At 44.6% G+C, this 11,708-nt stretch overlaps 2 protein-coding genes across 3 annotated transcripts; both read right to left on the reverse strand.

The window, feature by feature from the left end:
• LOC8079215 (2-hydroxy-6-oxononadienedioate/2-hydroxy-6-oxononatrienedioate hydrolase) lies at positions 247-5,096 on the reverse strand. Of its 2 annotated transcripts, XM_021454060.1 has the most exons (5): positions 3,613-4,871; positions 1,766-1,858; positions 1,500-1,567; positions 1,254-1,395; positions 247-744 (listed from the first exon to the last, which is right to left on the reverse strand). In XM_021454060.1, exons 1-5 carry the CDS (start codon positions 4,300-4,302, stop codon positions 739-741), a joined length of 999 nt encoding a protein of 332 aa, XP_021309735.1. In that variant the 5' UTR covers positions 4,303-4,871; the 3' UTR covers positions 247-738. The 2 variants fall into 2 exon arrangements, with proteins under 2 accessions (XP_021309735.1, XP_021309736.1); XM_021454061.1 differs by lacking the exon at positions 247-744 and having other exon boundaries at positions 1,248-1,395; positions 3,613-5,096.
• LOC8061560 (signal peptidase complex-like protein DTM1) lies at positions 5,435-9,945 on the reverse strand. Its single transcript, XM_002463156.2, has 2 exons — positions 9,432-9,945; positions 5,435-5,802 (listed from the first exon to the last, which is right to left on the reverse strand). Exons 1-2 carry the CDS (start codon positions 9,680-9,682, stop codon positions 5,715-5,717), a joined length of 339 nt encoding a protein of 112 aa, XP_002463201.1. The 5' UTR covers positions 9,683-9,945; the 3' UTR covers positions 5,435-5,714.

The following is an 11,708-nucleotide window of genomic DNA, read 5'->3' on the forward strand; positions in this document are numbered from 1 at the left end:
CGAAAATAAAAAATAATTACACAGTTTGGTCGGAATTGACAAGACGAATCTTTTGAGCCTAGTTAGCCTATGATTGGACAATATTTGTCAAATACAAGCAAAAATACTACAGTGTCAATTTTCCAAAAAAATTTTGGAAACCGCAGAGGCTCACCTAACTTTTAGGGCACCCAGATTAAGGTCTTATTTAGTTCAAAAAAATTTACAAAATTTTTCAAATTTTCCATCAAATCGAATCTTTAGACGTATTTATGGAGCATTAAATATACACGAAAATTTGACACACTGTATTTTAACCATACACCATATCCTGCATTTACCATGGTAGTATCCAAAATAGGCCGTTAGTGGCACACGGTATTTTGATTGGCTCGTTCATAGCGGTATCCAAAATTGGCAGTCAGTGGCACTGGGGACAAAAAATTTTTGTTGTCGAGACCAAGTAGCCCAGGGGCATTCAAGTCTATTGCCAGGCCACTTAACTGCCGTTAGACTTCAAAATGGACGGAATGGCACACGGGTATAGCCGAAGATGAAGTTGGGTATAACGGTGCGAAACAACTTTTTAGTGGCTTCCTAGTTTGGTCGATCTTTCATAATGTCATACAGGTAAAAAGCTCTCGCTACTCCAATGACTCTACTGCATCAGACAATGGCGGAGAGATGTACACGTATCTGCCGTGGTTGGGTCTGCTGTCTGCTGATGCCTAGCGAAGACCTGTCCGCCATTGGTGGGAGCTACACCTGCGAGATGAACCACGTCACAGCCAAATGTGAGAGGTTGGCAAAAGTTAGGTGAACCACAGCACGTGCCTGATGCCTACCAAAGATTTGACAAGCTAAAAGTTAAGTAAAAATATTGCTATAGATTTGGCAAGCCAGATATGAGAGGTTGACAAGTTTTGGTAGCAAACCAAATACTAACCTTTTTTTTATGAAAATACTAACCAAATTTTTGGCTTGCCAAATCTTTGACATGACAAAATTTGGTTACGAACCAAACCCAAGATTTGCCGCCGGCAACAACTAGCAACTAGCATCATGGTTGCATGCGTGTCTGCATGATCTATTTTTTTTTAATCAGTCTGCATGATCTATGTTCGTTTGCGTGCAAGTGCGTTTTAAAGAAGGGCTAGTACATCATCTGCTGAGCAATCGAGGGATTGAGCAAGTAAAAAAAATCATAAATTACTCCTGCAACTCTGCAGATTGACAGTGCTCAGTCTATTAGTTAGAGATGAAGAGGTTCAGACCTTGTCGTCCACGTTTGCAGCTCCAGCAACCGGCTCCTTGAAAAACTCTATGATGTTCCGGCACACTTCCTTGGGCTTCTCAATATTGACTGCATGCCCAGCATTTTTTATGACAACTAATCGAGAATTCCCCTCTAGATGCCTGTCGTATTTAGTGATCAGCAATTTCGTAACAATTTTCATGGAGATCATGGTAAAGTAAACTTCATCTTGACTAAGAGAGTTTTAGAGGTAGCATCAGCGAACCTGTTCAATCTGTGAGCCAGCTCCATTGGGAACACCCGATCTTGCTCCCCCCAGATTATAAGCGTCGGCTGCATCAGATCGAATTGAGATGGTATCAGTAAAAGAGACTGCAGATCATTGTTCTTTTTTTGGTGTCATAGTCATCGAGTGGATAAAAAAAAAATTCAAGAATATACTTTCACAAGTAGTAGGTGGCAAGTTCTCTCAAATTTAACAATGTATATAAACATGCTGGCCATCAGCATTAGTCACTAGGATTTATGTACCTGGGTCAATTTTGGAAGAGTACAGAGTTGTCTCCCATTAATCAAAGCATATAGCAGCTCAGTCTTCTCCTGGATATGATCAGAGCCCATCACCTGATGCAGTAAAACAAGGCCACACTTGTCAGAACGGTCATCAGCAAATCAAACTGATGTCTGTAGACCTCTTGTAGCTCTAGATGATTTTTCACAGCAACGAAGTATTAATAATGAAGCATTCCAAAGACAAGCTTTTCAAACGGTTTAATTTTAACTTTTCATCCATTTGCATCTTTGGAACATTGCTAGTCTTAGGCTTCTATCACCAAAAGAACAAAAAATTGGTTCACATCGATGATGTTACCTAAGATAGAGATGTATCCATAATTCCATATACTTGGAATTAGTCTCACTAGTCGTTGGCTACATCGATGTCAGTAGTGTACATCTTATAGATGTGTAAGCTTTGCGTTAAAAAAAAGATTCATAAGGTTATGAAATGCACTCAGATCAAAAAAAAAATGCTCTCAATGTCAGCAGCCAGATAACCACCGAGCCACTACCAGAAGAATGGTTTTAGTTACCCTTCTAGTCATGAAAGTACCTGATCAAAAGGAAAGTGAGCCCTTGTCAAAAGAAAAAGGCAAAGTGGGAAGTAGCTTTGTAGAGCTTTTAGGAGGGAAAGAAGTAGCTTTGTAATAAAGAATGATGAGGCACATCATGGAAATGAACTTGCGTGTTCAGGAAAAAAAACATTCACTTGCAAAAGAATTTAAAGTTCAGATAGAGAGTTCGAAATCCCTAACAAGTCATCTGATAAAAGCAATTTAAGCTTGATTTGAAGAAGGATTTGTGAACAAGGCTCGCTGCACTTCAACGAAATAGGCACATCAACTTCAAGTAAATTTCTGCCATGGTACTTAGGGAAAGCTCAAAGAACATCACAACTACAATTATACATTAGTGGTTATTCAGTTTACATGGGGATAGCAGGTGATATTCTCACGGGAAGTTTACTACATTGGGTGTCACCACTCACAGGCTCACAGCCCACCACGGGCCTTGCACGTGCAAATGGCTGGTGGTGATGCTGCCATGCCTCTGCGGCTCTGCCTTCCACAGAAGCGAATAACATACTTGTATGCAATAATGCAAATATGCTAACAAGGACAAAGGCAAAACGATGATATGCTCCCAAGCTATCGACACGTGTAAGTTTTGTGAGGCTTTGTCGGCTCCACCAAATCTACGTGTTAACCACTGATAACGATCCAACGCTAGTGTCTAGCGTCCACTAGAAGAATTCTCATTCAGGTGAAGAATGGTTACAACAAGATAGCTAGTGAATTGTTAACTACTCTGCTTAGCGTCAACTGACTACTGGTAGACTCAAACCAGACGGTTAAGATGGCCGAAGCCATAGTAGTTTCAGTCCCAGACATTCAAATGGTGCAGCACAACTGCCCTCTTTGCATGTGCACGGCACGGTGCACGGGAGAGACACGGTTAGCATCCCACGGCAGTGCAGTACACAGAACACAAACATTGTCTCATCTAGAGGTGCCTAAATATTCCCCCCTAAGGTCTTGTTTGGATGTTGTCGTATTTAACTCAATCCACATGTGTTGAGTTGGATTGAGGTGGAATTTAGTTTAAGTTACACTCCAATCCACCCCAACACATGTGAATTGATGTGAATCCGACTACGTCCAAACAAGCCCTAATGTGATTTTATAATCCCACTCCGACCAGATGTTCTATAGCCGTGTAATGTAACGAATCCATCAGAGTATACACGGTGGAAATTCAAACCAAATTTGACAGAATTCCGAACACTGAAGACTGAAAGCGAGTAGTAAGTAATAACCAACCCTGATGTAGTCCCAGAGGAAGCAGGAGGGCATGATGAGCGGCGGGCGCACGAAGGTGAGGCGGACGAGGCGGCGCACCTCCTCCGGTCGGCGCGGCACGAGCAGGTCGGCGGCCTCCCCGACCCCAGCCACGGGGAAGAGTCCCTCGGCCAGGTCCTTCTCCTCGAGGCAGACCCCCGCGCAGACCAAGGCGACCCGGTCGACGGCCTCCGGGAACATGGCGGCCATCCGGTGGCCGACGAAGCCGCCGTAGCTGACGCCGACGAGGCCGAACCTGGGGACCCCGATGGCGTCCATGGCGGCCTTGATGGCGGAGGCCTGGAAGGCGTCGGAGCGGTCGGGGAGGCGCGTGCAGGAGTTGCCGAAGAAGACGAGGTCGGGCACGATGGGGTCGAACCCGGCGGCGATCAGCGCGCGGAGGTAGGGCGCCCACTGCCACGTGGCGGAGGCGCCGAAGCCGTGCAGGAGAAGCAGCGGGTTCCGCGGCGGCGGGCCCGCGGGCACCCACATGTGGACCGTGGTGGCCGGGTCTGGGTCGGGGTCCGGGCCTGGCGCTGGGAGCGGCACGGCGAGCGGGCGCAGCCCCGCCCTGCGGAACCGGTGGCTGAAGCAGCGGTCCCGCGCCGCCGCGAAGCTGAGCGCGCTGCACCGCCCCCTGCTGCGGGCGGCCGCCGGCGGAGGGGGAGGCATTGCTGCGATGGCGATCGCGCGGAGAGGGGGGAGCCTGGAGCGCGGGGGTGGCCTGGTTAATCCTGCGGGTTCTGTTCTGCTAATCTTGGCGGTGGCGTCGGCCGTGCGTGCGTAGTTATTAGCCGGAGTTGGGGTTGTTTTCAGATGATGATGATGCTCGTAACAAAATGCTAGGACCAGGGGAGAGTGTCACTCGGTCGCTGCGCGGTGAAGTGGCATTGCATTTGCATGTACTACTGGCACCAAATGGAACTTCTCCTTCTTCTTCTTTTTTTTTTAAAAAAAAACAAACAAAAAACAAAACATCGCTGCCAACTGCGATGTTTGCAACGTCGGCACGTTGGGCGGACCCATACACTGGACAGGGAGAGCCGGAGAGGCCTAGGATGGCGTTTTGGGTTTTCGCCATGCCGTCGAGTTCTCTAATCTGATCGTTTAGCGCCGGCCTCAGGTTTCGAATGTTGCCGGGACGCAGGAAGAGCCTAGTCGTGGGTGCTCCGGAATCCGTTCGGACAAGGAAGCTCCTGGACGATGGAGGAAACGAAACGAAACGAAACCGGCTCTGAGTGCGAGCCACGGAAGAGATCCATATCATCCACCAATTCCAACCCCACATGGGACATGGCCCTGGCGACTCCCACCGCCGACACGCTCTCACTGTCACGAGCACGTCATGACCCGGCTGTGACTTGTGGTTTGGCACCTGCCTGGGCCTGGCAGTGGAGTGGCAGGCCGGTCGTTCGAGAAACGCCGTCCCGTCCGCTACTCCTACTCGGGCGGGCTGAGGCCCGGCATGCACCTCAACCCAACCTCCTTCCTGCTCCTGCATGGGCCGTGTCAAGTATCATCATATACTGCTTTTTCTAAAAAAAAAAGTAACATAACTGCCGTGCCTTGTGTGCTGCTCGGCCAGCACATCTCGTCACATAAACGCAAGAGAATCCCCATCAAACGACGCCTAGCTTCCAACCTGAACCAACGAAAACCACTCACACCAAAACAAATTCGTTCGGGCTCCACCGGTTTCCAAGAAACCAACACATACAGAGTACGAGTAACTGGCAGAAAAAAAAAAAGAAATGACGAATAGAAGCAGCACGAAAGGAAGATCGGAGTGACAAAGCCACAAAGGGGATAAAGAATCAAACCTAGATTCATGTTTCCAGCTATGAAATGATTGGCGTTTGCACATTACAAAACCTGCTAGTTACATTACATACATCAACTTGTGTCGGGGGGTTCTGAAGATTTTTCATATCAGCAGCGTATTAGCCAGGCTATATGGCTGGCTCATCTGATCACGGTGAAGAATGGCTGAGATATGACAAGGCACTATCATGGTATTTTTCTTCTTAAAAAGAAAAAGGGACTTCGCTAAGGGGAAGAGATGCAGGGGGGGAGAGGAGGACCCACTAGCTAGATACGTACATCCACCACTTGTAAAGACCGAACCCGTAGATCGTCGTCAGCATGGCAACCCTGAGAGGATAGGGCTTGAATCTGTTGGAGACAAGAAAACAGGGAATGAAGGTCAGTATTTGGATTAACGGCAAAGTAAAAATTGGTATCAGAAGCAGAACTAGAACTTGCTGTTTTAGTTTCACGCATACTGAATGCAACACAGATGTTCTAGTATCATCACGCTACTGAATGCAACACTGAGAAAGAGAAAGAATGCTGGGAACAGGCAAGGTGAAGAATAGCATTCGACGGTAATCGTCTACATGTCCACCATTAGGGATGATTATTATTCCATACTTTATCAGAGCAAAATATTCTTCTTGATGGCATCAAGAAAGCTAGCAGGCCTAGTTTACTCGAGGTGATAAGGTAACACAAAGCAAGGTGAGAGAGTCAAGTACATCCCGTGGTGTTGGTACCCATTTATTTCCAATAAACGCGGTCACTCACGATTTGCAGTTGTTTGGAACTGATGGGAACTATGTCCCACAGATGTTTCCAAAATATACCTGTCAAACTCTCATGTCATAATTAGGTGAAAGCTCAACAACCTGGTGATATATATATATATATATATATATATATATATATATATATATATATATATATATATATATATATATATATATATATATATATATATATATATATATATATATATATATAATATATATAAGTCCATGTTAGTGTAGCCAAGTCATGGCTGAAATTTTCAACGAGTTTCGTTGATTAAATCACAAAGCTAAGCACCAACCAGCCTCAGAGACTATCATCAGATTTTCATGAGCTACCAAAGCCAACTCCAACTACAGAAATAATGTTAGTACTTCTATAGGTCATGAACCAAAAGATATTAGAAAATTAGAACTAGCAAAGCCTCGTGCAGACAGGGTTAAGTAAATCTTATTGCTCTGAGTATTATAGCTATTGTGAAGACATGAACTATACTCATTGTTAGGCACCAAGTTGAACTTCAGAAACCAAATGGTGCGACATGGGCACAGACATGCTTATTGTCCATACACATGTTTTCAACAACATAAAAGTAGTGAACAAAAATGGCTGCCACATTAGTATTTTACGTTAGGTTTACAAAGGAAGGATTGTTTTATTTGCTGGTTTCACCAGACATTAAAAGGTTAGATCTGGTCTCACTCATTGTACCACACACTGCCCTTCACTTTAGTGCCCACTGACTAAAAAAGATAAACCAACAACCTATGTAAACAGCTGGACAATGGTAATTCATATTGGTAGTGATTTGATCAGATGTTTAAAGATACAAGCAAGCATAACAACTAAATTGATGCCAGGCTGAAACACATCAGAACACCCACTCAAAATCTTTATCAGATCATCACTTATCTTGGGTGCTAATAAGTACAATGCTGTAAGAGGTGCAGGTGAATGTCTGATAAGTAACAAGCATGGGACCCAAAAGAAAAGCTCAGCTATCAAGGAGCACTTTGACACCCAACTGACACAGTTCGACCAAGACCCTGCTCACTTGAGAACATGGTGGGAAGAGACCATGCCCAAGGTCAAAAAAAAGAAGGCTTTTTCAACAGTTTGGTGATTTACACATGCTGGAATCTTTGGAAGGAGAGAAATCAAAGAATTTTCAACAATGCCCAGGAATCGGCTTTGCAGGTTGCTTCAAGAATCAAGGAAAACATTGCACAAAGGAAAAGGGCTTTAGACAGGGAAAGGCTAGCAAGCTGGGGTTCATGCTGTAGCTGTACCAGTGTTTGTTTTTTTTCTCCTCCTTTGCCTCCTCTTTCTGCTGAACTAAGACCTGTACATAAACCTCTTTTCTCCTTCCTTAATTGAGAGGTAGAGCTCCTGCCGTTTGTTTAAAAAAACAGTCTAGAGAATTCAGGAATGTACCCCAACTATGCTCTCATTTAGATAAGTTGTTAGTAAATACTAAATTGTTGCAAGGCTGAGGATCAATTTGCATCTCTCAATGGTGATTACAGTTACACCTTAGGCGAAAACCTGTATGCTTGGAATTCTATTGGCCAATCAATCAGCAGCACCAAAGTGACAGCCATCTTTCATTTCTAAACTCAGAGTGTGTGAGCTGGGGGTTTCTTGTAATAAGTGCAGACTGATGCCTCTTCTCTGATGAGGTCTGCAGCCATATTTTTTTCCCATTACCTAAAAAAACCTTTTATTTTGAGATTTTTTTACTAATTAAAATAAAACATAAGATAATTAGGTCGTCTCTAGACAAATCATCTACGAGCAATGGTACGGGAAACACAGAGGGTACAGGATTGCAGGAGACACAGATGAAACAGTATTTGATTACATCGGGTTTGGAGCTGTATCACTTTTATATAGAACAGTGGTGGCCAGAGGGACTCAATTACAGGAGCGCAGAAACAGACATTGAGTAATGGGACCTATTACCTGCCCTAATCAAGTTCATCTATGTGAACCAAACGCTATCCTAGTTTTTTCCAGGTCAAAAGAAGTGACTTGTTCCACCTTTCTATATGTAATAGCGACAATCTGGTAACCAACCAGTAGAAACGTATATACATCCAAAGACACGAAAATAGTACCGAAGGCGATATTTCAGCTGCTCATAGTCCAACAACAAACCTAATCCACCACTTAAAAACACCAACAGCCCAACTGTTATCAGGTCATGCAAATAATCAATGACTAAAACTTACATCCACATAATTTCGACTCATAAAAGTTTCCTAGACTGGTAGACACAACCATAAACCAACCTCCAGGTGCTGTAGCAAAAAAAAAGCAATATACCGCTGAACCTATTCGATCGATAGCAGCATTGAAAGCAGGTGGACCACCAGCCAGCGACCCTATTATTTTGCAACTAAACTGGTTATAGGCCAGCAAGTCCCTATCGCAAATGGCACTGCTACTAGGAGACAATTTTTTTTTTCTAAATATCATTCAAGCAATTTGATTTGTTTCCGTGATCATATTGTATCTTCAGGGTCCATCAATTGTTATGATAGTAGATCAAGAATTAATGCGATGATATTCTGGACCATACAGAGATCGACATGCATTCGATCCTTTGTGTAGAATCCACAGGAACAGGAACAAATCTGAGTACCTCACCGATCTACTAGAATTTTTTTTAAAAAAAAAACAACATGCATCTTTTATTAGAAAAAATCTGAATATATATGAAGAAACATGCCTAACTATTGTTTGGCAAGAGTGCATTAGAAGTTGAACTCTCTTCCGGACAAATCAAAACCACGAGTTTTGTCTAAGAAGTTGAATCGTGGAAAGAGGAAGTGTCTTCTTTTTTCTAGAACACGCCTTAGACGTGTAATGCATTAAGCAGGCTGGAGTTAAAGAGGAAGTGTCTTCAAGTTTCACTGTCAGATACTTCTAACGAGCAAGAACTTACATCTAAATTCTGAATGAAATCAAAGATGCAATATGTGGTTTTGTACCTCGACTCGATTTCCAAATAAAGCAAGATCTTATATACGGAGTGCCCCCCAAAAAAAGAACGACCAAATTTTACTACTTTTGAGAAACCTAAGAGCGAGCGATCTTTGGCACTGCCCGAGCCTCCCAGGAACATAAATTCCACAGACGTACAGACCGTGGGGAAAGATCGCAGAACAGGGGGGAGGGAGGGAGGGAGGGAGGGAAAGGCTGCGGAGTCTTACTTCCAGACGTCGTGCTCCCGCTCGGCGGCGGCGGCCGCTGCCGTGCGTCGGGAGGCGGGCATGGGGGTGAGCCACTGGGAGTAGTCGCGGTCGAAGAACTCCCAGTCCGGGAGCAGCACGCCGGCGATGGCGAGGATGCCGAAGCCGTACGTGGCCGCCGCCTTGCGCAGCGACGCCGTGGCCAGGCCCGTGAGCGCCACGGCCGCCGCCAGCGCCACGAGGCTCCGCCGTAGCAGCTCGTCCCTTCCCATGCCGCCCGCAGCGCCCGGACCCTCGGCCGCCAGCCTCACGCCTCGACCGTACAGACCTCCTCGAAGCTGTGTGCCTCCCCCTCCCCTCGGCTGGGACACGAAACGAGAAGCGCGTGCGCCCTGCGCTCTTAGCTGGTGCCGCCGCCGCCTGCCTCGGTTTCCCTTCCCCTCGCCTCCCTCTTGCCCAGGGCTGGCTAGGCTGTGGCTCGCTTCGCCTGCTGCCGTGGCTTTCCTCTCTGCGACTGCGCGTAGGCTCTGGCGCCGTGACATGGACTCGGTCTATTTTTATGGCGTGGGCGGAGGTGGGGTTTGGCAGGCAGACATGTGGGGCCATCTTCGGGCCCGCCATTGGATCAGCAGGCCGCTGTCAGGGGTTAATGAAGTTATTAGCCCACGTGTCAAGCAGCTTAGGCCTTGTTTAGTTCTCAAAAAATTTTGCAAAATTTTTCAGATTCTCTGTCACATCAAATCTTTAGACGCATACATGAAGTATTAAATATAGACGAAAATAAAAATTAATTGCACAGTTTGGTCAAAATTGACGAGATAAATCTTTTGAGTCCAGTTAGTACATGATTGAATAATATTTGTCAAATACAAACGAAATTGGTACTATTTTTATTTTGTAAAAATTTTTGAAACTAAACAAGGCCTTAGCCGAGAAAACCAAACGCAGGCCACACGTCCGTTCGTTCATTCAGTCACTGACCGTCACGCGGCATGGGCTTTTTCAGGGCGGGTCCGTCGACAACTGCCAACTACTCCTACTTACATGTGTTGACATGCAACTATAAAAGTACGGTGCATCGCGTATTCAACATTTCCAGCAATTCTCTAGATTTTCTGGAAACCCTCGCTTTCACGACGAACCAATTCATCTATGCCTTGTCTTCATCAAATGCACGCAGTCTGTACTTGCCATGACTTGCTTTTTGAGTCAAATTTTGAGAACTTCAGTTAGAAAAAATAATGTATGAAATGTGAATTGAGGAATTGCTTGGTTGGTTAGGTTCGCCATAATGGAACATGTACTTGGCTTGGAGTTTTTTGTTTTTATTCTAGATTAATAGTCTTATTTGTCCAATGATAAGTAACATGATCATCGACAGTAAAACATCTCTGGTGTATTCGGAGGTGGGTGTACGGGTAGGACACATATTAAGATTAGCCTCATATTGTGGAGCCTTGTCATTCAATTCAATTGTGTGGGGGCAATAATGGTGAAAATAGACTAGAATTAGTGAAAATATTTTTTTTGAGTGGCAACATGGGCGCTTATTCGGCACTACCTAGGTTCACCTCTTAGAGCATCTCTAAGAGATTAGCCAAACCATTTTCTAAACATAAATTTAATTATTGTTAAAGGAAAAGCGTCTCCAACAGACTCTGTAAATAACTCTTCAAATTTAGTAACTCTCTATCCCACCTTATTCGCTCTCTACTTTTGGATAGCCTACCTCACTAGTCATCCTTTTTATAGAGTCTGTTGGAGTACTCTAATATCTTTTTATCAAATCTATTTTAGAGAGTAGCTAAATCAGTAAATTTGGCTAGTCTTTTTTCTAATCTCTTGGAGATGGTCTAGTAAGGGTGAATTTCAACATCAGCATCTCTAAGGGTTTTGCATAATTGAGTTGGCATTTGTCGTTGTTTGCAAACTCCCAAAACAAAATGCAAAGTCTAAAAATAGGCTATCTCCAAGGTGAAAGCCCTAGTTTGGTTTTGGATAATTGATGAAACCCTAAGTACTAACCTCTATACTAAGTGTGTGTAGACTTAATAAGGTTGGTACATGCCAAGTGATGGAGCAAGTGATGATCATGGTGATGATGGTGATGACCACAAGATGATCAAGTGCTCAACTTGGAAAAGAAGAAAGAGAAAAACAAACCCTATGGAGATCAAGGCAAAGGTATTGCTTAGGGTTTTGGTTTTAGTGATCAAGACACCATAGAGGGTGTGATCACATTTAGGATAGATAGCCGTACTATAAAGAGGGGAATTCTTTGGCTAAGCGGTTATCAAG

Source organism: Sorghum bicolor, chromosome 2 (genome assembly GCF_000003195.3).
Source record: "Sorghum bicolor cultivar BTx623 chromosome 2, Sorghum_bicolor_NCBIv3, whole genome shotgun sequence".
NCBI lineage: Eukaryota > Viridiplantae > Streptophyta > Magnoliopsida > Poales > Poaceae > Sorghum > Sorghum bicolor.